General features: G+C 49.5%; 1 protein-coding gene and 1 long non-coding RNA gene across 17 annotated transcripts in view; one reads left to right on the top strand and one right to left on the bottom strand.

Moving 5' to 3' along the window:
• Positions 1 to 24,204, top strand: part of Ctbp2 (C-terminal binding protein 2) — a 140,267-nt gene that overhangs the window by 97,232 nt on the left and 18,831 nt on the right. The window contains exon 1 of one of the 16 annotated variants that reach the window (NM_053335.2): positions 9,668 to 11,398. The exons of 13 other annotated variants lie outside the window; for them this stretch is intronic. In NM_053335.2, the coding sequence (NP_445787.1) occupies positions 9,712 to 11,398 (1,687 nt within the window). In that variant the 5' untranslated portion in view covers positions 9,668 to 9,711. Of the gene's footprint in view, positions 1 to 9,667; positions 11,399 to 13,461; positions 13,632 to 24,204 lie in introns of those variants that run through there. 2 more of the 16 variants (XM_063275206.1, XM_039092139.2) reach the window with 2 other exon arrangements.
• Positions 20,295 to 24,186, bottom strand: LOC134483950 (uncharacterized). Its single transcript, XR_010061155.1, has 2 exons — positions 24,035 to 24,186; positions 20,295 to 21,785 (listed from the first exon to the last, which is right to left on the bottom strand). It is a non-coding gene; the product is annotated as an uncharacterized LOC134483950 (long non-coding RNA).

Raw genomic sequence — 24,204 nt, 5'->3', positions numbered from 1 at the left:
CGTAGCCCCTCATGTAGATCCTCTCAGAACTGCTCATCTGAGGTAGCTGGGCCTGGCTGTGTCAGACTCTGACACTAGGACCCCTGGAGTCTCTCCCCAGCCCTTCCTTACCTTTTCAGGCACTGGCTTTGTGGCACACCACTTTCTTGGCTAGTCCTTCTGCTTTGGACAAAGCCTGGCTTGTGTGGGGGCTGGGTGGAGCATGAGGGAGGGCTGTAGGCTGTGAGGTAAATCCCCCACCACCACCATGTACCTAGGGTTATTTTGCATATGAAAGACACTGTATATCAGGACCAGCTTTTTTAGCTTCCTGAAGTTTCTACACTTTATCTGTTTTCTATTAAGATATTTACAACAATGAATTCCAAGATATTTCCGAGGAGCCCACTCTAGCCCTCTTGATGTTTTCAAGTCCTCAGTATCTTTGAAAATGTCTGGAAGTGTTTTATTCATGAAAGGAAAAATAAACATAATTAAAATCTAATGGAAACCCGGGGATAAAACTCTGAAACATTGATTAAGCACTGTCCTTTCCTAATTAGTGAGGAGCAAAGAACTCCAAGCCTGCAACTCGGGGTTTATACGTGACTGTGTCAGCCTAGAGTCAGGGCTGCAGGGCTAGCCTTGTCTAGGAGTTATTGGGAGCGTTTTCAGGGCTGGCCTTGGCTGGCTCTTGGTCTGGTAGGTGTATTCCCTATCAAGCCTCTAGCAGAGGGTGCACCGACAATAGCTGTCCTACCAGCTCACAGTCAGGCAGGCCTACGCACCCCACACTCTCCCTGCACTCACCCATATGGAATTGCTTGTCCTTTAAATAGATGTAGCTCAGGCCACATGGGATGGGGACATCAAAGCCATTCTGTTTGAGACAGCCCTCCAGCACTCTGTGCAAAGTATGTAAGAACCTCACCCCCACGTCCCTTGGGTTCTGCTATAGTTTAGTTTATGGAACGTGGCATTTTAACCGGCTTTTAAAAGTAAACATTAAAATTACTAAATTTCTGCTATTGGCCTCTGACAAGATGGTTTAAACCCTGTAGAAAGACGGTCAGGCCAGCGTCATGAATACCAGTAGTCTTTCAACTGTGTTTGCTAACAGATAACATTTGTTTATTTTTTAAATGAGGTAGGGGTGTGTGTGTGTGTGTGTGTGTGTGTGTGTGTGTGTGTGTGTGTGTGTGTGTGTGTGTGAATTGTTTCCAGAAGTATCTGAAACAAGCTTGTAGATGGCAGTGGTTTCCTGTTACCACCCTGTGGCATGTGTCTCCTTTTAGGACAGTTTCCTACATAACCACAATAGCACAATCCTCCCTTAAGATCCATCTGATGCAGATTACGTGTCCATGTCTCCCGCATGGGTCTGTTGTAGCTATCTTGTGTTTATCATGTCCATTTGTGTAGCCATCGGGGGCTGAACATTCTGTTTGGTTGTCTAAGTCTCAAATAATAACCTGGCATTTCGTTAGACGTTGGAAAGAAAGATCAGTGTGATAGAAGATTTGGGACCTAGCGGCTCACAGACTATTTCACAATCTGGCCTCACCTGATTGCAGACATCGACTTTTGATTTTTAGCTGAAAAACCTTCAGTGAGGTCAGTTGCTGAATTCTCTCCTCCTAGTGAGTCACCTTCCACAACTCAGACTTGAGCAAGCCTTTGATCATGATCTCTCCCCAAACATGGTTCACTGACTCTCCCCCATCCCTGTCTCTGTGACTGGGGGAATCTTAGGTCATGATTCATAACAGAAAGCCCAGCGCCATCTTTATCTAAATGGGCTTGGTGTTGCTGGATTAGGAGCAGTCGTGGTTTGAAGAGCCAGGTGTAGCTCTTCCTCTGTGAGCCTGTGTGCCCAAAGTCTAAGAAAGTCGCAGCTGTTGCAAATGTGACCTGGATGAGTGGTCTGGATAGGTAGCACCTGTTCTATTGATTAGTTGACAGTTTGTGACTGGTTCCCAAGGCAGCTCTTCTTTAGCCGTGCAGAGAGCTCGGCTCTCCATGGATTTTTTTTGTTTAGACTGAAGAAGGCCTTGTACAGTTAGCACCTGGCTCTGCGTTCTCGCCGTGCCCGTTGAACATAGACTTCCTGAGAGCCTGTCCGACCGTCCTGCCCTTGCCTACAGTATTCCATCCTGAAGGATGTTGGTAGGCGGAATGGTTGATTTGCTATTTTTTTTACAATAAGGTTTTGCTGTGTCTACCAGGCTGTCCTTGACCAATCCTCTTGCCTCAGCTTCTTTAGTACTGGGTTTTAGTTTTGTTTTTAATTGATTGGATGCATGTGTCTCGTACATTCTGTAGCAACTCTTTGACCCTGGGTTTTGGAGAGCTGCCTTCAGCTGGTCTTGATAGTACTAACAGTCTCTTACATCTCTCTCATTGAACTCCTGCTACTCCATACCCATCGAACACTGTTTCTGGGATCCCTCGGCAGAGGTGGGTGAGCTTCTCAGTGCCGTGGGAACTGATCAAATGAAAGGATTCTTCTCCAGAACTTTCCACTGAAGTCCACTCTCCTCAGTCTCTTTAGGGGACGCTTACATGTTCCCCTCTGAGTTAATGCCAGGGACCCTGTCCCGACGCCCCCGTCTTTCTTTATACTTCGACTTGGAATGTGGGCCTGCACTCATGTGTACATAACCAGAGACCATCTCTGCTCCACATTGAAGGGGTAGCCAAAGTCTTTAGGACTCCATCCAAATCAGCTGGAATAATAAAATCTTTGAGGCTTACTTAAAAGCCAGATTTTAATGTGCTTTTGTAATTGACCCTTTTTGATATCTGTAATTTGTTCTCTGCTGGTTTTCTTGATGCCTGCTCTCAGACAATCCTTGAGTGCGTTGTATGGAATAATTACAGAATAGCCTTTGATAACACAGGCTGTTCCTCCCTAGATTGAACCTGCTTTCTCTCTGATGTATAATTTAGGTGCTGCCTTTCTTCTCTCTGGTTTGCTAACATAATTGATGCAGTGCATTTGTGGATTGCACTTTGCAGGGGATTTGAATACGATATTGGATCATGCCCAGGGTAGTTTGGCTTTTCCCAAATATTTATGGGTCAGAGACCAGGCTTGGTGTCACTCAACCTTGCAGAGCTAACCCAAGGGTTTGGGTTTGTAGAGCTGCAGTACCCCACCATGGCTTGGCCCGGGACTGGCTTACAGTGGGCTGGAGTTAGAGTCACTCCCCAAACACAATCCTCTCCTATAGCTGTTGAGGGTGTGGCTTGGAGAAAAAAAAATAAAAGTAGGTATTTAGTTCATTGTGTTTGAGTGATTCTTTAGAAATGTGGTGGAAACCAGTTCCAAGAATGATGTCAGCTGAATTAGGTTAAGCAAAACAAATAATAAAGAGCAGATACAAAGAAGAGGTGGGGCCTACTTTTGTATAAAAGTTGTGATCATGAGCACAGAATAAAAGAAGTATGGCTTCTCTGTGTCCCTTGGTCACCAAGAGGGACAGAAAAAGTGCTGCAGAGGGGAGGCAGGGTGCTCTCACAGGAAGTGTCTTCCCTCTGAGTCTGCCTGCCACAAGTGCCTCAGCACAGCATACCCCAAGCGGGTGCTGGTGTGGTGTGGCATCCCTGAGAACCCCAAGATGTCTGTTTCCACCAAACCCCACCGAGGCCATGGTAGGATGGGTCAGCTAATGGGGCTGCTCCAGCGGCTTGGCTGTGCCCCTGCCTGTCGCAGCACCTGTACAAAAGGACCAGGACCACTCTGTGTTACGTTTGGTTTTCTTATTTGGATTTCCACATTCAAGGTGCTGTTTGGTTTCACCTGTCCCCTTTTCATTAAACGTATTAACTACACATTTGTGAATTTGTTTGGGTTTACATAGGAACAGGCTTGAGTTCTATAGTCCACATTTTTCAATAAGCTGTCTTTCAAAGGCTCCCAAACCTACATCTTAAAAATGGGATTCATAATGTTGCTGTACATTTTAATTATATGTTGAGATCAGGCAATTATGCACATTTCCAGTAATTAAGTGATTAGCTGCAATTACTTTGGCAGTGTAAATAAATATACAATAGTCAACTAGACGTGGCTCAAAACTCTGCAATACAAACAAATGTCCCAGATCGTGCTCAGCACTGTAAGGAAATGCTTGAATGGGGAAGCCAAAGCCACAATCTGCAGGCCATAAAAATCCCATTTTGTCTTACTTGAGAATAGGAGTGCTGACCCCCACCTGTGGGAGTCCAACCTCTGCTCCTGGGCTCCTGGGAGTAGGTTCATAGTGTCATCCAATCCTGGACAGGCCTTCCCTTGCCAAAAAGACTCAAGTTCTGGACTGAATTCACTCTCCCTTAATCACCGGTTGGGTGCAAATGCAACTGTCCTTTTGTGCGCGTCAGTTCGTTCCTGGGTAGCTGCGCTCATCGCACCTCTAATGTGGGCCCCGCTTACCATCTCCACTGGGGCTCAGGGATGTGGGGTGCCATTGGAGACCGAAGCATGGAATGGCCTGCTATTTTCCAGTTTGGTCTTCCTGGTTGCTGCTTTTGCCATCACCCCCCACTTCCAGTAAACTCTGGTCACTGGTGCCCTGTTTCCATTGCTACCTGAGCTCAGTCACCCTGCCAGTGCTGGCCAAGGCCACCTGGTCACCTTCCAGCCTCGTTTCTTATCGGTGCATTTCCCTCCTCCTGGTCATATTTAGGACGGTGATGATTTCCTAGGGAGGAACCAGGACTCTGAGCTATACAGTAGGTTGGTCTATAGGCAGCCATAGCCCCATGGATTGTAGTGAACCAGGAGATAGACTGAGCCCACTGTGCCTTGCCCTTCTTCCCTTTCAGGAGCTACAAGCGTTACAGCAGGACCAGTGCAGATTGGCTTATGTCACACTGCCCCGACAGTTGTTTGATGTGACCCAAGCAGTGGTTGGGTCTCTTGCTAAGGAGCCCGTCTGCTTTGGCTATAGAGTGCATCCATGTGCCATTGGGATTCTGTGGCTTCCTTGAAAGAATCTCTGAAGGTGACCCGTGCTTGTGGGTGGTGGCTCTCCCCACCCCTTGTCCCTCTTCTCATGTGTCTCACTCCTTGGAGAGGCTGGAACATTTTCCACATCCTGGTTAGGGGCATATGTAAAACATGTTTCCTCCCTCCCTTCCCACTGGTACCTGGACCATGAGACGCACAGGTTCTCCCAAGATCTACAAAGAGGGTGGACGGACACTCATTCTTCCTCGTCCCATGGAAGAGCTTTGTAGCCCATGCTCTGGCTGTTTGCCACACATGCAAGCACACACAGTATTTTTGGAGCTGGGTAAATATGCTTCCCGACATTAATACTCTAGGCCAAGAAATCGTGAGAACGCCCTGCTTGTGGAGAAAGCTGTGTGCTTTATTCTTGACAGCTGAGCTGACCCTGGCCCCCAGTTCTAATCCACACGCTCCTGCCATTCGAATAAAAGTGGCCTTAAGCCCCACCCACCACATTTCCTGTGGCTCTTTTCCCAGTGCTTTATAGAATTAACACCTTACTTTAGTAAAGAACATTGGGTACACAAGAGAAAAGGCCACTTTTTTTTTTTTTTAAAGGCAGGAAAATAAAAGCTGCATTTCAACACAAACTCTAGATCACTTATCTTCAAAGAAGAATGGGGTTTAAAAAAAGAAAAAGGCAAGCACAGCCTGTCCACATTTAAAAGTAGGAAGTAGGCACAGCTTGGGCCTATTTTTGACTCTGTCTCAGCTGGAAGGCAATGTGTAACCCTCTGACCTCAGCAGCGCCACTGGCTATTGGAGGCCACGGCCATCGCTTTGTCCTGGTATCCATCAGGGACAAGAGGCCCCAATTCCCCCAGCAGGTTCTGATTTCCACCTTTATTCTCAGAGCTTCGTTGGTCCTGTGCATGGCCTAGGTGTTGGAAGAGCGCCAGTGCTGGAGGCCTGGCTTCTTAGTGCTTCAATGTCACAGTGTTTCCATAGTGTCCCAGGTTGGGGCCAGCTGCCCACCAAGCCCGAGCAGCTCCCATGAGACTGTGAGCTCCCACCAGGTGAGCAGGAAGCTGCATGGGCCCCTGAAGAAGGGCCAAGTGACCTTCACGTTCAGGTGGCCTCGGCACTGATTGTCGGCAACTCCTCTCAGTCACCCTTCTGATAGTCTTATAACTGATGGACTGGTCGTGAAGCACATGGGGGGGCGGGTATTTTTCTGAGGGCTGCCGGTGGAGTGTCTTGACCCTCATCTGCCAGTTCTCTTCCCTAAGTCATGCCCTCGATTGCAGAGTTCAAGAACAGGCTGCCAGCAAACACCACCTGCAGCTCTGTGTCAGCCACTCAGTTCTTTTTCACAGTCAGCTCTTCATTGGCTTTATTCTATATGCACGGGTGGTTTGCCCAAGTGTAGCACTGGGTGAGGGTGTCCGATCTTAGAGTTACAGACCGTTCTGAGCTACCATGTAGGTGCTGGGAATGGAACCTAGGTCTTTTGGAAGAGCAGTCTTAACCACTGAGCCATCTCTCCAGCCCCAGAGAGGATTTTTTTTTAAGGGTTAGGGTTACATCCCTGAAATTTCAGAAACTGGACCCATCCTGCCCTTTACAGGAAACATGAGATTTCCCAGGAAATCAGTACTTTCTCAAAAGCTGTGAAGAGTTTGTATTGTTTTTTTTGTTTTGTTTTGTTTTGTTTTGTTTTGTTTTGTTTTGTTTTGTTTTTTAAAACAACTCCCAGGGTATTTGGGAAAGACTAAGTCCAGGCACAGGTGTTTCCGTCTAACAGGAGAAAACATCTGTCGCAATATTTTGGTGAACTGAAACTTCGCTAATTTGGTCGGCTTCCAGACAGAACCAGCTGCAGGTCTCTGGGGATGGAATCTGGACCTTCTGGTTCTGCTGCAGAGGGGGCACTGAGCCGCCGTCATCTGCCACCGCCCCCCTCACACGATCACACTTTCACACGGGCTGCCTACATCACTGCTGGCTTCTTAATTCTTCTTCACTTAGTCTCTCAGATTAGCAGTTCTGCATCCCTTAGATTTGTGACCTTGACCTTTAACAAAACCCCTGATAGTAAACTGGTAAGGCACCCAGAGCCATGGACGGGGTTGGGGCAGCAGTTCCCAGATCTAGTTATGTCTGGAGGAGTCTGGTATTTTGCCCGCATGCATGTCCACACTATAAGCACCCCGAATTGTAATTAATGCTGTATCGTGTCATGAGGCGAAGACCCAAGCAAGCGCTGAGCAGTTGCGCCCTTTGGAGGCCACAGATCCAGCTGTGACTGGAACATAACACCCCATCACCTGAGTATTTTCTCATCAGTGGGCATCGCTAGTATTTTCAGGTACCATGATGATGCCTAGAAACTTCCAGAATTACTTTAAGTTTCCCTTCCCTCATCCCAGGAGGGCGCAGAGACCCCCCAGCTTTGGGAGTAACCCCCAGCTTTGGGAGTTCTTTGCCCAGCTTCACTATGACCTATGACCCGGGACAGGATCCGGACTCTGCATTCCAAAGTATTTGGTGTGACGTCATCATCACTACCTGTGGTCCTCGCACGAGGCCAGGTACATGATAGATGTCCCCTACAAGTTGTAATGGCAACCGGGTGAGTGCCTTGTCTTAGGGCAGGTGATAACCTGGGCTATCCATCTTGCTTGGTCAGCTGTGTTCTCTAGCCAGTTATGCAGCAGAGACATTAATCCCCATGAGGTAAAATCCCCTTCCAGGGGATTTTTAGTGCTCTGCTTCAAAAGAAAAAAAAAAAACCAATAATGGAAAAGGAGGAGGTAACAAAGCAGATCTGGGCACAGAAGTTAGTGCCTTTTCTGTGTCAGTGTATGTGTGTGCACACTGGCACACCCCATCCCCAGCCTGACTGCTTGCTGGGATGGGAGAATGTTCTCCTGAACAGGGCCAAGTAGAGAGCCTCTCAGACAGCTTCCCCAGCTTGCCTTCCCTGACAGACTGTTAACTACTATCTACTTCAGTGAGCTGGTGTGTATGGTGTCCCGGCTTTGTACTGTTTCCAGTGGGTTTAGAGGTAGAGAACCTGTTTAGAGGTAGAGAATTGTAAATCCTGGCTTGGTTGTGTCCTGACGTATCCCCTGGCCCCCTCTCTGCCTGTCCTCAGGCACAGTGTGTTGTGGCCCAAGAAGGCAGAGTAGTAGTTCGTGTGTGTGGCTATCTGATGCTTCATGGTGATACTTTGCCGTCTCTGCCATTTCCGGGTTTCCATTCTAACTGAATTCTAGGAAGTTTCCATCTAGCATGGCATTTGGGTCAGGAGTGGGGGCAGTGGCGTCAGCACGGTGGTCCACAGTCTTTGTGGTCATGTGTTCTGGTTAATTGCACAGTGGGTCCAGCATTGGTCACAGCTGGGCTGGGCAGGTGCTATCTGTGGCTTCTTGAAGGCTACTTTGGAGGGACCAGAACTCCTTAGGGAGTGCAACATGGAATTTGTGTTGGATGTCGGGGACTGGACATGAGCAAGTGAAAGGATGGAATCGCCATAACCCACAGAAACCCACATAACCACAGAAATGACACTGTATCCAAATTCCCAAAGTAAGTTTTTCCGTGTTTTTCACATTTGATTTTTTTTTTTCTTTTAAATGGCTGGTATTTGTCTAGTTGAGAAGTAGGTAAAAGCACAGAATTTTCTGGTCTTGTGGCTGTGTACAGTTATATGAACTCATTTAAATATACTTCTTGATCACCACCTTGGTTTATTTTGTGAAATCTGTAACAAAAGTATCAAGAGCGGGGCGGCAGGGAGGATGGGGGCTTTGTACATTCCCACAGGCAGAGACGGGAGGCACAGGAGTTCCTGTTTTTTCTTCCTTGGTGGCCAACCCTCTGCTCAGCCCGATCTTGCTGTTGTCTTACAGTAAGAATTCCAGATCCTAACCCACACTTTGTCTTTTTCCCTGTGGTATGAAAGAATCTGTCTTCCCATCTCAAGGTGGAGAGAATTTGGGTTTGAGCTATGTAACCTGTTTGGTCTATAACCAGAATCCTAGACGCCAGGTTCCAGTGTCAGACAGAGTCCCTGCCTCCCAGAACACCTCCCATTCTGGAATCAGACCCGGGGCTCTCCTGTGCACACCTCCATCTGATCTGCTGTAGCTGTGTGCTGCTACACTAATGCCTCTCCAGAGAGAGGGATTAGGACTGGACGGACAGCTAAGTAGCCCCAGTTTGCTTCTCTTGCACTTAGTGAAGAGGGTCAGGGGCTCCCCCAAGAGGGATGAGAGAAACCAGGCAAGGATGGGAAGGGGGATCAGACTCAGGGACAAGGCCACGTGGGATCATTCCAGCTGCCTGTTCGGCCTGGCTAAAGCAAGCAGCCAGCTTCATCCCTCGGAGAGGTCACATGGAACAAAAGCTTTAGGGGTTTTATTTAGCTCCTAATCCTCACGCTGCAGGAGCTGAGGGCCATGTGAGCACAGCCACTGGAAAGGGGGCCCAGCAGACTGGAGCACAGCCTCCTGCCTGGGCTAGAGGCACACAGGACAGACCTCGCGGGCTACCATTGGGGAGTGAGGCAAAGTTACCGTGAGTCTGCTTTTTGCCTACTAAGGTTTCAGAGGATTAATAATTTAGGCTGTGCCTTGAAACAGAAACCCCCAGTTGGTTGTTCCTGCCATCTCGGAAGGGCTCGCGTGCGGCCAGGTCTGGTTTTGATGTATGTAATTGAAGATTTATAAAGAAAGGCCTCCTCCCCACCTCTGCTGTATTGCTTTGCTCTGCCAATGCCGGTTCCCAGCAGGCACATCAACATTGGCCGTTCTCAGAGCTGGGATGCCGCTGGCTGGTATGAGGGCCCTTGGGAGAATGCTGGCCCTCCAGGGAGGAGAAGTTCTCTGACTTATGGCCCTGGAGAAGGGGTCTGGTGTGAGCTGGTAAACCACCGTGCCCAGGACACTGAGTCCTGCCTGTCCCGGGAAGCTTTTTATAACTCACTGGCATCAAGAAAGGGCTCCGTGCCTGACTTCACCTTCTACGACAGCAGGCAGGCAGTGATGTCTGGCCGTGGCTCCGTGCTGCCACAAGACTACTATGGCGACCCATCCAGGGGCACCAGGGTACCCAAGGAGCCTCCCTTCTATCGGGACCCAGGAACCAGCCGGCCGGTGCCCAGCTACGGAGTGCTGGGCAGCAGAATACCATGGGAGCAGGTACAAGGCCAGTTACCTGCTCTGCAGGATGCTGGCCACCTGTACCGGGAATCTGGGAGTAAAACTGTCCTGCATGGGCAGCGGACACACTGCAGGGCTCCATCTCCTGGGAGGTATGGAAGGGAACAACCTGATTCTAGATTAGGGATAGAGGTACCCACCTATTCCCCCAACTCCAGCCAGGTCTACAACGATATCTGCGAAAGACCCGTTGACTCTACCCATGCCAGACAGGTGGCCCCAACATGCCTGGTTGTGGACCCCAGCTCGACCGCCCCTACTGAGAACAGCACGGGGGTGGCCCCAGGTTCCCTGAATAGAGGCTACGGGCCTACCCGAGAAAGCATCCATTCAAAGCTGGCTTATGAGAATTATGAAGCCGACTTGTCAACATTCCAAGGACCCGGGGGCAAGAGGACCGTCTACCCTGAGTTTTTGGCCCTGCTGAGGGCAGAGGGTGTGGCAGAGGCTACCCTGGCAGCCCTGTTACAACAAGGCTTTGACTCCCCAGCTGTCTTGGCCACCCTAGAGGATGCTGACATCAAGTCTGTTGCCCCCAACCTGGGCCAGGCCCGTGTCCTGAGCCGCCTGGTCAGCAGCTGCAGGACAGAGATGCAGTTTCGGCGACAGGACCGGACAGGCCCTCCACCCCGCCATCGGTCCAGTAGCTTCAGCCACCGAAGTGAGCTGCTGCCCAATGACACGGCCTCGCTGGGGACCACAGCACTGCAGTTTCACCCAGCTGGACCTTTGCAGACACCCTCTCCCCGAGGTGGAGATCTAGGTCGCCGCCCCTCCAGTGCACCTTCCCAGCACCTCCTGGAGACAGCAGCTACTTACTCTGCCCCAGTGGTGGGGTCCCAGACTCCCCACTTACCCTCCAACTCTGGATATAGCTCTCCTACCCCTTGTGCCCTAACAGCACGACTGGCCTCCTCCTACCCTTCACAAGCTGGGGTAGCCTTGACTGCTAACCCAGGCCCCTCTGTCCCCCTTCACTCAAGTCCCAGAACAGCCTATTCCACCTCCTACACGGTGCCCATGGAACTGCTTAAGAGGGAACGCAGTGTGACCGCCTCTCCGCTGCCCAGCCCCCATGCCAGCCCCCAGCTCCTGCGGAAACCTGGAGCAGCCCCCGTGGAGCCGGCTGCCCTGCCACCAGTCAGGCAAAGTCTCCACACACCTCATCCGCCATACCAGAAGGTGGCCCGGCGGACAGGGGCTCCCATCATCGTGTCAACCATGCTAACACCAGAACCAAGTAACTTCCTGCCTGGGGGTTCAAGGGGGAAGGGGAAGGCATAGAGGTTTGAGAAGGGAATAATATATCCATATACCTACTGGTCATGTTTAAAAAGAGCAGATAATCTCTGTCTTGTCTCCCTCCCCCCCAGCCCCTCCCCCCACGCCCACACACACATCAAAGCATCCGTGTGAACGTCGTCAGTTCCTTCCTCCCATGTCAGTTCCCTACTCTTGACTTCTGCGGCAGGTTTATGAATCAATCAGGTTTAGCCTCAGTTTGTTTGCAGGTATCTCCTTCTGGTGTTGAAACACGGTTGCTTTCCCCGCGAGGATCAGAAGCCGTTCTGAGTGACTTTATACACAGAGGGGTGGTTCTTCAAGTTCCGTCGTCCGCCGGATAGCTTTGGGGAAGTCAGGGGCATCTATCTGATGGAATGCCTCTTGTACGTTGTTTGTGGATAGTTTGCTGGTGAAAGTGCCTGGCGGTGTCAACAGTGCCCCTCCGCCAGGGCCAGCACACAGTATCAAAGGTAGAGATTACCTGTGGCTGATAAGAACGTGTCCGTTTCCACAGTTGTGGGCTAAACAAAGCAAACGTTGAAATCCCTTAGAACTATTTGAAAAACAGATTTAGCCTCTCATTTTAGAAAATACTGTTGGGAATTCTGCTTGTTCGTGGGGAAGATACTATTTCCAAGTCAAGAGGGGGAGGACGCCTAGGTGGTTTTCTTCAAAGCAGGAGCCAAGTGTGAGTCACTGCGTGCTTTCTGGACACTGGTTAGACTTCTTGGTGGGCGTCCCGAACAGTTAGTGTTTAACTCTGGAATCCTGACTGAAAAACCTTGATCAGTTTTCTTCTTTTCTTTTCTCCTTTGCCTCCCACCATACATAGTTCAGAAAAATCACCTCTTATTAATTTCTTTCTATTTTGTTTCATGTGTATGTATGAGGGCCTGCACGTGCATGCATGTGCTAGGGCTTGCAGAAGCCGGAAAGGGGGAAGGGGTTAAATCCTCTGGTATTAGAGCTACAGGTTAGCTGTCCCATCTAGGTTCTAGGAACTGAACCTACGTCCTCTGCAGGAATAAGTAGTAAGTGCTCTTAACCACTGAACACTCAAAAAAGATTAAAACTATAATTTAGACTGTTTACTGTATGGGACAGGGACAGTGGAGTGAGAAAGACTATGTATTTTTTACAATCTCCTCTAAAGTAACCTTGGGTAGTCTTGTGAGTTCTGAGACGGGTTTGTTTGTTTCTTTGTTTGGTGAGACCGACAGAGAGCCGCCGTGGTGACTGAAGAGTTCCCTCCAGGAACCTCGTTTCTCTAAGAGACACTGACTAACAGTTTGGGTTGGGATCTATTTGTTTTTGTTTTTTTCTGGTTTTTCTCTTGTCTAGTGATTCTGGCTTTGTCTCCCCCTCCCTTTTCTTATTTTTTAAATCGTGATTATATACTTTGACTTTGAAATCCCTGTGTGCCAAGAGGGGGAAGTCAGATTTTTTTTTTTTTTTTTTTGGAGAGGCCATGCCTTCTTTCTCAGTCAAACATTCTTTCTTTGCAACCAACTAATTTGCATGGTGATGACATTTGTTGCTCTAGTAATTTCATCTGATAATGGCTGGGCTCGCAAAGCGGATCTGAAAACATATTCCTTAATTATGTGTTGCTAAGCAACGGAAGGGTTTGGTCATAATCACAGAAAGATTATCTCCTCATTGAAGTCCTGGAAAGGTTTTGCTGGAGGAGGAGGAGGTCCTGGAAAAACCGCCCCTCCCCCCCTTTCCGTTTATTCTGTATGGCACCCGAACAGAAAACACTTACTGCTATTTGGGTATGGGGTGAAGGATATTATATAAGTTGTTTGGAGTGTGATTGTTGACACACTGTTTTACAGACCCAAGGATATTGATTCTTTTTTTTTTTTTTTATTTCATTTGCATGGCAGCGAGCCAGTGCCAAGCAAGTCTGCAGTCAGAAGTCTGCCAGCAAATAAAATTCTCTGTCAAATGATCTACCCCAGAGCAGCAGTTGTCATCCTTGTTCCTTATCCTACATTCCGTGTGGCATTATGACTCTACCCTGTCAGGGGCTGGGGGCAGGGCCTTGGCTTCCTGGCTGCCATTCAGCTTCATGAAGGAACGGCATTTGCATGACAGGTCTCATGGCGTCTCCAGCCAGATCGGGGTATGCCGAAGGCAGCAGGAGACTTCATGGAGTATCTCGAGGCATGGCTCCAGGCAGAAAGGTGCTGAGCCCCAGAGAGAACAATGTTAGACCAAGGAGAACTTCAGAGACCCAAGATGCATTGCTGGGCAACCTGCCTTGTCTTTGGGCCAGCAGGCAACCTGGGATCTTGAAGTGGAGTCGCATGTGTTACTCATTAGTAGCTGGGTCAGTCAGCTTGACCTTTTTTTTTTTTTTTTTTTTTTTTTCATTTTGATTTCACCAAATCTATTGGTTTCTGCCCAGTGTAGAGGGTCCTGGAATGCCTGGGGGGAAATTTTTTTTTTGTTCCTCTCCCCTCCTGCCTGTATGGTGAGGTGATGTCAACTATCTACAGCAGGATTATTTGGGGAATTTTTTTTTTTTTAAGGGTCTTGGTTGGCTCTTTTGACAGCGTAGACAACGAATGTTTGTTTTGTTTGGTGTGCATAAGTATACCGTCAGCTTCTGTTTGCCGGTCTTCAACCAAACAATTCGCGACATGGAGGTGAGGCGCACAGGTGCACGGGATTATTGGCCAGAGCTGTGTGAGGGACGGCACCTGGTGGGTCAGCTTATTGCACACTGACATGGCCAGCTAACACAAGCCACTGAGCCTTCTGGCAATGGCTGTCACATGTTGTCACCCGTGGCCAAGAGTCTGAGCCTCTCTCTGTCAGATGCCAAGGGAGCATCATACAGACATTGGTATGGAGGCGGTCATTTCCCTGTCTCCTCACCTTCCCTGAATCCAGCAAGGCACAGCCTGTCAAGGGCCAGGCCCAGGGGTCGGCTTTTATTTTGTGAGAAGTGCAGTCTCACACATCCTACAAACCAGCAATTTTCCTTAACGCAGCTGCGCCGTTCTATAGTTCTCTAGTTTTCCTTGCTGTTGCTAAGGACTCTTAAGGTCAGTTGGAAAACCTATAGCTGTTTGTACAGGTGGCATCAGAATCAAGATGGTGGCTGTTCCCACAGGACCCCAGTAATTTCCTCAAATGTCCGAAATATTCTCTGTATACTGTGGACGAGCTCTTTGGTTTGGAAAGATGCTGAACACGCCTCTAGGAAGAGCAAGCTGTAGGAGGACGTGTGTGTGTGTGTGTGTGTGTGTGTGTGTGTGTGTGTGTGTCTGTCTGTCTGTCTGTCTGTCTGTCTGTCTGTCTGTCTGTCTGTCTGTCTGTCTCTGTAGACCCCTGTGGAGCATTTGCCTGTCCCCGCCTCGTGTCTGAGTCAGGACTATACTTGACCTTGAGCTGCTCTGACCACAGGACTGAACTCTTCCCTGTAAACGAGTTGGGGGATTTTTACCCTTACAGTGAAGACCCTTCTCCTTTGATTAAATGGAATGTGAACTGTTCTCTGGTCCCGAGAGGACCAGGCCCACCTGCCAGTGCCTGCAACAAGGAAAAGATTAAATGGCTAGAAACAAAAATTCAGAGCTGGGGAACCAGGCCAGAACACAGAGACTGATGAGCCTCTACACGAGAAAAGGTAGATTCCTCTGGGAGCTTCGTAGCATTCAATGAGGGGGGACACTGGAAAACCTCACATTGCACTGAGGATTGGACCCACAAGCTTTTACTGCTTTGAATGACCCCGATATGTTTTCTGAACATATGTTTCCCAGCTAAAGAAGTGCTGGTTCCAGGTTGGAGTTTCTTTCTCTTAACCTCTCTACAGTTGCAGTCTTGGCCCTCATGTTAGAGCCACTGTCTATTATTTTGTTGCCCTTTTTTGTTCTCATTCAAGCTTGTCCTAGCCTCCTTCCTTGTTGTTTTGGGCCCTGGCAGAGAGGCTTCCCCCTCTGCAGTTCTTAGGCTAGAATGGTCAAAAGGAGCTCTTGTTTGGGGAGTAGAGTGCCGTGTTCAGCTGGCCTCGGGTCCTAGCTCCTTTCTCTGTGTGAAGACTTTACTGTTACTTGACTTTGATTCAAAGGGGTAAATGTGACTTGGTGCATTCTAGTGTTTTCTCCCATATGTGGAAATTTGAGCCTAGAATACTTGGAAGAAAAGGTGACTGAGAAAAGGAGGGAGGGAGGGACCCTGGCCAGCTGCTGTACTTGGCGAAGTCATACCCTGCTGGCCTTGTGGGTGGTGAGCCTACAAAAGGGTCCTCAAAAGAGTCATCATCTTTGTGGACCTTAAAACCTCACGCAGAATTAAAGTTGAGCATACGGGGCCTCTTCCCTCTTCTGCTGGCCCAGGGGCTGCCTTAGCTTCAGAATGACAGTAACATCTGTGCTTATGGGCTTGGAGATGGGAGAGAGAACTGAGCCAAGTCTGCCTGGCTCACTGGCCCCCTTTGAAAGGGCAAGAGAACATGTGTTCCATTCCCAGGGTCACCCATGAGGCTCCTTCATTTCAATGGACACAGTGCCACAGACAACCCAGCCCTCTGGCATGAGTCGACTGTGCCTCTCACTGTGCCTTTGTGATCTGAGTGCATGGGGATCCCGGGCCACTGCCATTCCAGTTGCTACTGCCTCGAGGCTTTTGCATAAAAGGACCTGCAGGTGCCAAAAGATGCTGGCACATCTTCACACATCCCTTTGGCTGGCCGAGGCTTCTCCTCTACCCCCTAGTTTGTACCGAAGCCCTTGTGCTGGGTGTGGGGACTCCAGGCACTTGAACATAGTAGATACTCTCGGCCTTCATAAGGAGAGACAGAGCGTGAAAGCAGACCTATGGCCCTAGACTTGGGAGGCAGAAGTGTCACTATAAATTCTGGTCTATCCTGGGCTACATAGGGAAGCCTGTGTCAGATAAGCTTAGCATCATCAGAGTATCAGTGAATTAGGGAAGATCAGCTTTTATTCAGGGACCACTACCTGTGGGCTCTGCAGGTTTCTTTTCTGTTTCAGAGATTGTGTTTATCTTTGGCATCCTCTCTGTTACCGTGGGCACCATTTTAGTATTTAAGAACTACTTGTCCTGTCAAGGGTGCCCCCACAGCTCAGAGGTACCTTATGAGCATCCAGAGCTGCAGGGCTGGCTGGAGACCAGAGCAAAGCCACCAGAATCTAGCAGCATGGGGGGCTTGGAATTTTGTATTCTTAAGTTTCCTCTAAGGCCAGGAAGGATTTGCCTCTGAACCAGCCAGGCCTTGCTCTGGGGCCACATAGGACAAGGCTGTACCAGGAGAAGATATTTGGTGGTCCCTGCATGCAGTCCTCTGCAGTGCTCGCCCGTGTTACCATGCAATTGTACAAACCTCTGCAGAGGTGGTGACTTCTCTGCTGGTTGGTCACTAGCTTGCAAGGATGGCTTTCTACTTTGCTGGCCTGTGCACAGCTCCATTCATCAAACCTGGTAAATGACTCCCCGGACAGGAAAGGGGAGAGAGGTGTCTGGGTACACGTGTTCCGGGCTGCTCTTTCTCTACAGAGCTCAGCTAGTAGGCCAAGGGAGGTGGAGCACATCTCTCTTCTCTGGCCTAATTGAAAGTGGAGGAAACAGATGTGCAATAAAGTAAACACCTTGAGTTCCACAGGGAATTTACCAGCAGAAATATGCTGGGAGCCCTGATTGACAGGTACTCACTTTGGGGCCCTCCTCCATCCTCTCCTGCTAGCTCCTGTGTGGAAGGGATATCCCACCTAGGCTGCTGGTGAGCATCTGTGGGAGGCCCCAGAGCCAGGCTCCCCAGCTCCCCAGCCCTCCTGACCTTGCTCGTTGTGCCTGAAGTGTGGCCTCCGAGCTCGTTTCTCTGCCTGAGGCTTTGTTGGGAGGGCTTCCTCTGGAGTCAGTCCCTTGGCAGAGGCCCAGAGTCCCCTGCTATCTCGGGGTTTCATTGCACCTTATCTGGCCCGTGGGTTGGTACTTGCAAAGCTCAGCAGCTGAGCCACCAGCCACAGGCGTCTCAAGGCTGTCCTGCAGAGAAAGATGGGGCTTTATAGAATCCTGTGTCTACATCAGGGCTTGTCTTTTATCTGCCATGCCCATCAGTGTATGTTGAGTCACGGGCCACGCACGGTAAGAGCGACCAGGTCTCCCCTAGTCAAGCTGGGAGTAAGGCAAAGGGCAGTAAGTAAATCAAACTTTACTCTTCAACTATGGTCCTGAGGACTCCGGGACTGGCCACCAAGCCCTTGTAAAATCAAAGGACATCAACAGAAGGACATTGGGGTAACAGTTACTGTCATGATTTTTTTTTTTTTTTTCTTTTAGGCCTCAAAACCTAAGACCACCGTGGTGGAGGGAAACCTTCTTGGGGAGTCTGTGGCTTGTGTTTTTAAATTAATGGGTAGGGTTCGCTCTGTGGTTGCCTCATCTGAAGGCCAGCCTTCCCCACTAAGGTAGCTACAGAGGGAGGCGGTTTTGGTGGTCTTTCTTGGCTTGGTGTGTGCTTTCTTGGATAAATCCTTGACCTGGCCTGATCTTTAAGTCATTGCTTCAGTGCCTGGGAATGGTGGCCAGGTAGGTAGTCCCCTTCCCACCACTGAGCCTGAGCAAGAAGCAAGTTATCTTAAATCAAGCTCTTCTCTGTGACCTTGAAAGAATTCAGCTTGCACCTCCACCTCTCTTTTAATTTTATTTTTATTTCATGTGTAGTAGTGATTTGTATAGATGTCTTTGTGAGGGTGTCGGATCCCCTGGGACAGGAGTTCTAGACAGTTGTAAGCTGCCATGTATGTGAGTGCTAAGAATTGAACCTGGGACCTCTGGAAGAACAACCTGTGCTCTTAACCACTGAGCCATCTCTCCAGCCCTCTTCAGTAAGTGGGGAGGAGCCTATAACCTGCACCCACATAAAGGCTGGCTTAATTTGCGTAGTGTAAGACCATGTAGGCAGTATAGGGCCACTGTTTCATAGCAAGTTCCACCTAGCCTGGGCTGCAAAGTGAGACCCTGTCGGAAAAGGTTTTTTTGTTGTCTGTCTTGTTTTTAATGCATATTGAAAACCAGTTATGGGAAGTGATTGGTGGTGTGGCTAGGGTGGGGCTGACTGTTCTCTACCTTTGGCTGGACCCCAGGTCCGTAGCTGGGAAGTCGAGCCAGTCTAATCAGCAAAGGATTGAATGTAGCTCACATGGGGGTTGGGGGGGGGGGGGAAGCCATGCCTCAGGTGAAAGATCCCGGGGGACCTAGGAACTGCACACTACGGCCTTTTCCTTCCCAGCATGACTGCAGAGCGGAGGGGCATGCTCTCTAGGATCTTTCCAGCAGGTTCCACCCATTCAACCCATGACCTTAACAGTCAGTCCTTGATTTAAAGGCTATGGGTAGCCACCACCCCTGGAGGAATGTACCCTGGATATCACAGCTCAACCTCAAGGGGTCACAGCATTTGAGAAGACAAAGTGAGTCGGCAGGAACAGGGTCAACTTTGTGCCCAGGCATGAATTCCTGCAGAATCCTAAGCCTTCAACAGGAAACTCACCCAGTTCTGGTAGCTAGTTACCAGGAAGTTCCCCCTCAACCCTACCCCCTTAAGATTCATCTCTGGCCAAGTCTCCTGAGACCTCATCTGCAGCTGAGCCAGGGTGCCATGGCCGCATGTAGAAGAGGCTAAGGCAGCACAAGTGCAAGTTCATATGTGAGGACCTGGGACAGGATCTCGGAGCACGGTTGCAGGAGGAGGTTGAGTGTTCCCCTCCTGGAGAAGTCTGCTGATTTGGGAGGTAGGCTCATGTTCCTTCCAAAAGGCAGACGAAGGGTCTCCAGGGACCCGGGTGCCACTCTGCAAAGTGCTTCACTCACAGAGCCTCACTCATAGGGGAACTAATACATCCTCACATCTAGAGTTCACTGGACCCACAGGCCCAATGCCCAGGGACCACTCAGGTGAGGCAGGCCACCAGGGAAACAGGACGTGCAGCCCATCTTAGCAAAAGCAGCAGCTGAGCCTCATGTCCTGGGCACATGCCATTTGTGGTCAGTTTCCGGTACTGTTCCTTCAGGGACCACTGCAGCTCCGTGCAGACTGGCTTCTTATGACAAGGAAGTCATTAGGAGACATTTCATTCTGAAGCGCCCACAGCCGCTACCGAGTGGCTAGTGATAGAACCTTAGTATCCATATCACCCAGACGAGGTGGCCGTGGAAAGGGAAAATTTTCTGTCATTTCCCTCTGGGTGAGCACCCCGGACAAGCTGCAGAGATGTCCTGTGTGTAACAACAGATTACTTTTCTTGGGGTAATCTCTAATTAGTCTCTCTGGGTTGACAGGGCAGTCTAAGTTCGGTCTCCTGTTAACTGAACTGAAAACACAACAATGTTTGCCACCAGTGTAGGCCTCTGCTTTCACTCTGGAAGGCATCAGACCCAAACAGACACATTGGGTCAGTGGCAGTAACTCGAGGTGCCGTGCACCTGGTGGGTGACTGGGGAAGCCTAGACGATTCCCACTTGGGAGCTTCACCCATCAAACTACAAGGTACATTAGGCAGACTGACTAACTTGCTTAGGGCATTCTCGTGGCTGCCCCTCTCTCCTGGAACTCGATGGCAGCTTGAAGCCCGGTCTCACTCAGAGCACTCTAGGCTCCTGAGTTAAGAAGGCCTCCATCTCTCCTGGAAAGGCCTAGCGACAAGCTCCTCAGGGTTTTCGCAGTAGCCATAGGCTAATCTTTCACCATCTTTCCCTGTTCCTGGGGCCCACCATGGACTGGAGTACCTTGCCTTTGCCCTTCCTGGGTCCACCTGTTAGATTTTGATAACTAGTAGGTCACCCTAGAAATAATGGTGACCTCTCTCAGCCAGTGGTTCTTCATGGTACGCATTTTACTGTGCACTCGGTATCTGTCACAGTTTGAGGGGATTGTGGAATCCTAAGTGGGCCACTGCCCTGCCGTGCACCTATTTGGTACCTATTTGGGTTGTGGTCACTCCTTGCTTCTCCTGGGGTAACCCCACATGGCCCTCCTTCATTCCAGGCTCACCTTGTTTCTGTGGTGGATAAACATTGACCTTCAGGCTCCCTTCCTCATTACAAGAGAGGTCAAGGCCACTAGCGCACGGCAGGGAGATTTCAACAGGCCTTGTGGTGTGGTGCACATCGGTGCCGAGGCATTGCCTCCACAAGGCCTGTGAGCCGAGAACAGTGCCAACAAAAGCTGGGGTTTCTGGTAACAGGGGTGTTTTCTGATCTTTGAAATGGTGTGATGCAAAGTGGTGACTCTTAGCAAGACAGCCTGTCTGAATTGGCTGTTCCCTGCCTCCTGCAACTGCCATAGTTGTCTTTACTGCTCCCAGAACCCTTTTGCTGTTGTATACATCCTGCAGTTCTACAGTGTGCTTAAATGTGTTAGCAGGGCAATGTAGTCATGTGTGTGATGCTTTACAGTTGAGCCACATGTCAGTATCTAGTCCCCGACCTGACCTAAGTCCCAATATTGGGCTTGTATTGTGAAACAATACAAAAGATAAAGAGAGAGATAGATAGATAGATAGATAGATAGATAGATAGATAGATAGATAGATACATACATACATACATACATACATACATACATACATACATACATGGATACATACATGGATACATACATACATAGCTGATACATAGATTATGTATCTTTATCTTTTACACACACACACACACATACACACACACACACACACACACACACACACACACACACACACACACCATAAACATTCTGTTCTGGTTTTCCACCTGACTTTTTAGAAATAAAGGTATTGTTATGCCTGACCAGGAGGATCAGGCCATGTTGGAAAATGGCCATATAGTCAGGAAGAAGGCCATACCAAGGGGGAGCTTGTCTTATGATAAGTGGGAAGAGACAGTCAGGCCCATGAGGAGTTTACCCTGCAGGTGATAGGGGCTCCTAGATCTCCCTGCATGTTCCGTGGCAACACAGCGGCCTATGGCTGTACATTTTTATCTTGCAATCTCCGTAGGGGCTGTTGGGACCAACTCCTTTCAATCTGCCTTGACTTGATCCTGCCATTCCTGGGTGCAGCCCTTAGGTTTTGCTGCACAACAGATTAATCTAGAAATAGTCTGACGTGACCCAGAAAGTCAGGGCAGCTGATGGAAACCATCTAGAGAATTCCAGCACACGAGAGGCTATCTGGAGTGCCACCCGTGAGCTCCCTGGTCTCGGACTCTTCCAGATCCCAGCTCTGCCACTGCAAGGCATCTGGAAGCAGAGCGCATGGCCATCTTCTGTCCCCGTGGCAGATAGCAGCATTGTGAGAGTGTGTACCCAGGAGGGTGCGAGGTGACAGCATCTGTAATGGGAAGCAGGGTGAGCAGGCTCACATTTTATAACATGCACTGGCGACAACTCAAATTCTTACTCCCTCCAAGGACACATCCCAGCTGCACCACGGACCAACTTCACATTGGAGTAAAGGGTTCCAGTCCTTGAAATCCAAAGGCAGCTAGGTTCTTAATTTATTTTCTCTCTCTCTCTCTCTCTCTCTCTCTCTCTCTCTCTCTCTCTCTCTCTCTCTGTGTGTGTGTGTGTGTGTGTGTGTGTGTGTGTTTTTGCCTGCATGTGGGTATGCACACGCACCAGGTGCAGGCAGTACCAGTGGAGGCCACAAGAGGGTGCCACAGCTCCTAGAAGGGTTGAGTTCCAGATGGTTGTCAGCCACCCTGTGGGGGCAGGGAAGGGAGCCCAGAGCCTCTGCAAAAACAATATACTCTTAGCTGCCGAGTCCCATCCCTCCATCCCCTGCCATTAGGTTCTTAATCTGCAAGCAACAGAAACCAATTCAGACCACAGTTTAGACATTTTCCTTGTTCAACTTTACACATGTATTATTCAAGAAAATAGTAAGTGTGCCTCCAAAATAGATACATAGATAGATTGATACATAGATTAGATACAGGGCAGGGTTGTGGGACAGGATCACCACACTCTCTTCCTGCTAATACTTTAGGAAGCATGGCAGCCATGGGATCCCAAGCCAAGAGATAGCTATAGGCCTTCCTGTCCTTCAAGCACCAAGGGTCATCTGCGTGTCATGTAATGTAACTGTAGGTTAGACTATAATGTATCCATAACATTCCATTAGTTTAAAGGAGTTCATCTGCTTGTAGCTCTGTATGTCAGGTGAGATCATTTGTTTCCGGATATGTGGTGTCATAGAGATATACAATGCTTTTTCTTTTCTTTTTTTCTTTCTGTCTATGGTGACAGGTAGACTAGGTGGTCAGATAGCTCCCAGCATCTCTCTGGAAGTCACTTGGGTCTTGGTCTTGGAACCTTGAACCTGGCTTTAGGTGTCCAGCACAAATGTGAATGTCTTGGCTTTTTCTAACTTAACACTACTAGGAACAGCTTCAGCTCTAAGCAGTATTACACCCAGGGACCAGAAGCAGCCTGGCCATAACTGCAGCACCACAGTACCACGTATAGAGGCAATCCTGGAGCCAGCTAGTAATTGACACCAGGGGGACTGGCTGAGCTCTGCCCCGTGTGTAATGCTGGGTAGGCCGTTGGCAGCAGGGCACTGACCAAGTTCCTGTGACAAGCCTAATTGTTGCTGGACAGAGCAAGTCTTTGGGGAAGGCAGAGGGACACATCAGCATTTCGGATAGTCACAGAACACCTTGTCGTCAGGTGTCTCCCCAGTGTGGAAGGCTGGGAAGAATGGCAGCATTGCCGCGTCCTTGTCAGTCTTAGGGGCTAGATATGTGGAAAAGCCTTGAGCAGCGTCTCATAACTAGGAGCCTAAACTCCATTTTGGAAGGAATTCTCATTAAGTGCTGTGCCTTTGGCTTCCTTCCCCCAAATTCCCCAGCTGTTGAAGAAGTGAGCCATGGCTCCGGGCCAGCGGCCAACCCGAGGACGGATCCCCACCTCTGAGGGCCCATGTGTGTATCATGCTAATGTAGTTTACAGTGAGGTGTACCTGCTGTATTGTCAGAATTGTTGAAAGAGATAAGGTGTCTGCTGGGAGCTGCCTGTGTTTGGGACTCTGCCTCTGTCTTTGCAGGGCACACGTTCCCAGTTCTACTCTTCACACCTTGTGCCAGGTGTCTCCTGTCGCCCGCCTACCCTTGCCACTCCTGTTTAGCGCCCTTCCTCAACCAATAGGTTTCTGCCCCACCCCCTGCCCTGCTATTAGCGGATTCTCCCTTGAGATTCATACCTCAAGCCTTAACTAGGTGTACCATGGACCCAACTCAGCCTAGAGAAAGAACAAAGGGTGGGATTCACCAGAGAAAAAGGACCAAGTGAGGAAGGGAAACGATCGCTAGGCAACCTGGAGTTTGTTACCCGGGTAACAGATACATGCTCTGATATTGCAGATGGACATCTTGGTTGCTCTCAGCCACTCCAGATGCACTGGATGGCTCTAGATCCCCGGCTTGTCCCTGGCTCTTGTGGACACCTTGTCCTTGGCAGGGTGGGGTAAATTACTACTAAATCTGCACCGAACCTTTTGACTTGGTGCGGTGAACCAGCCTGTTAGCCCCTTTAAAGTCAAGCTTCTCACAGACAGTCAGGTAGGGCAAGAATTCTTACCTGTCTGTTCTGGTGCTGCCAACCCCCTCCACCCATGTCTCGGAGTTTGGCCCTTAGTAAAAGAAGGCAGGGCTGATGTCACAATCTTGTCCTCAGCTTGCGTGCTCCTCTGCTTGGCAGGTGGTCCTCCATAGCTGATTGACAGGATGACTACATGTAGAGCTCTATGA

This window comes from Rattus norvegicus, chromosome 1 (assembly GCF_036323735.1).
Source record: "Rattus norvegicus strain BN/NHsdMcwi chromosome 1, GRCr8, whole genome shotgun sequence".
Lineage (NCBI taxonomy): Eukaryota > Metazoa > Chordata > Mammalia > Rodentia > Muridae > Rattus > Rattus norvegicus.
Note: the sequence above shows the minus strand (reverse complement) of the source record. Positions and strands in the feature narration are given on the sequence as shown.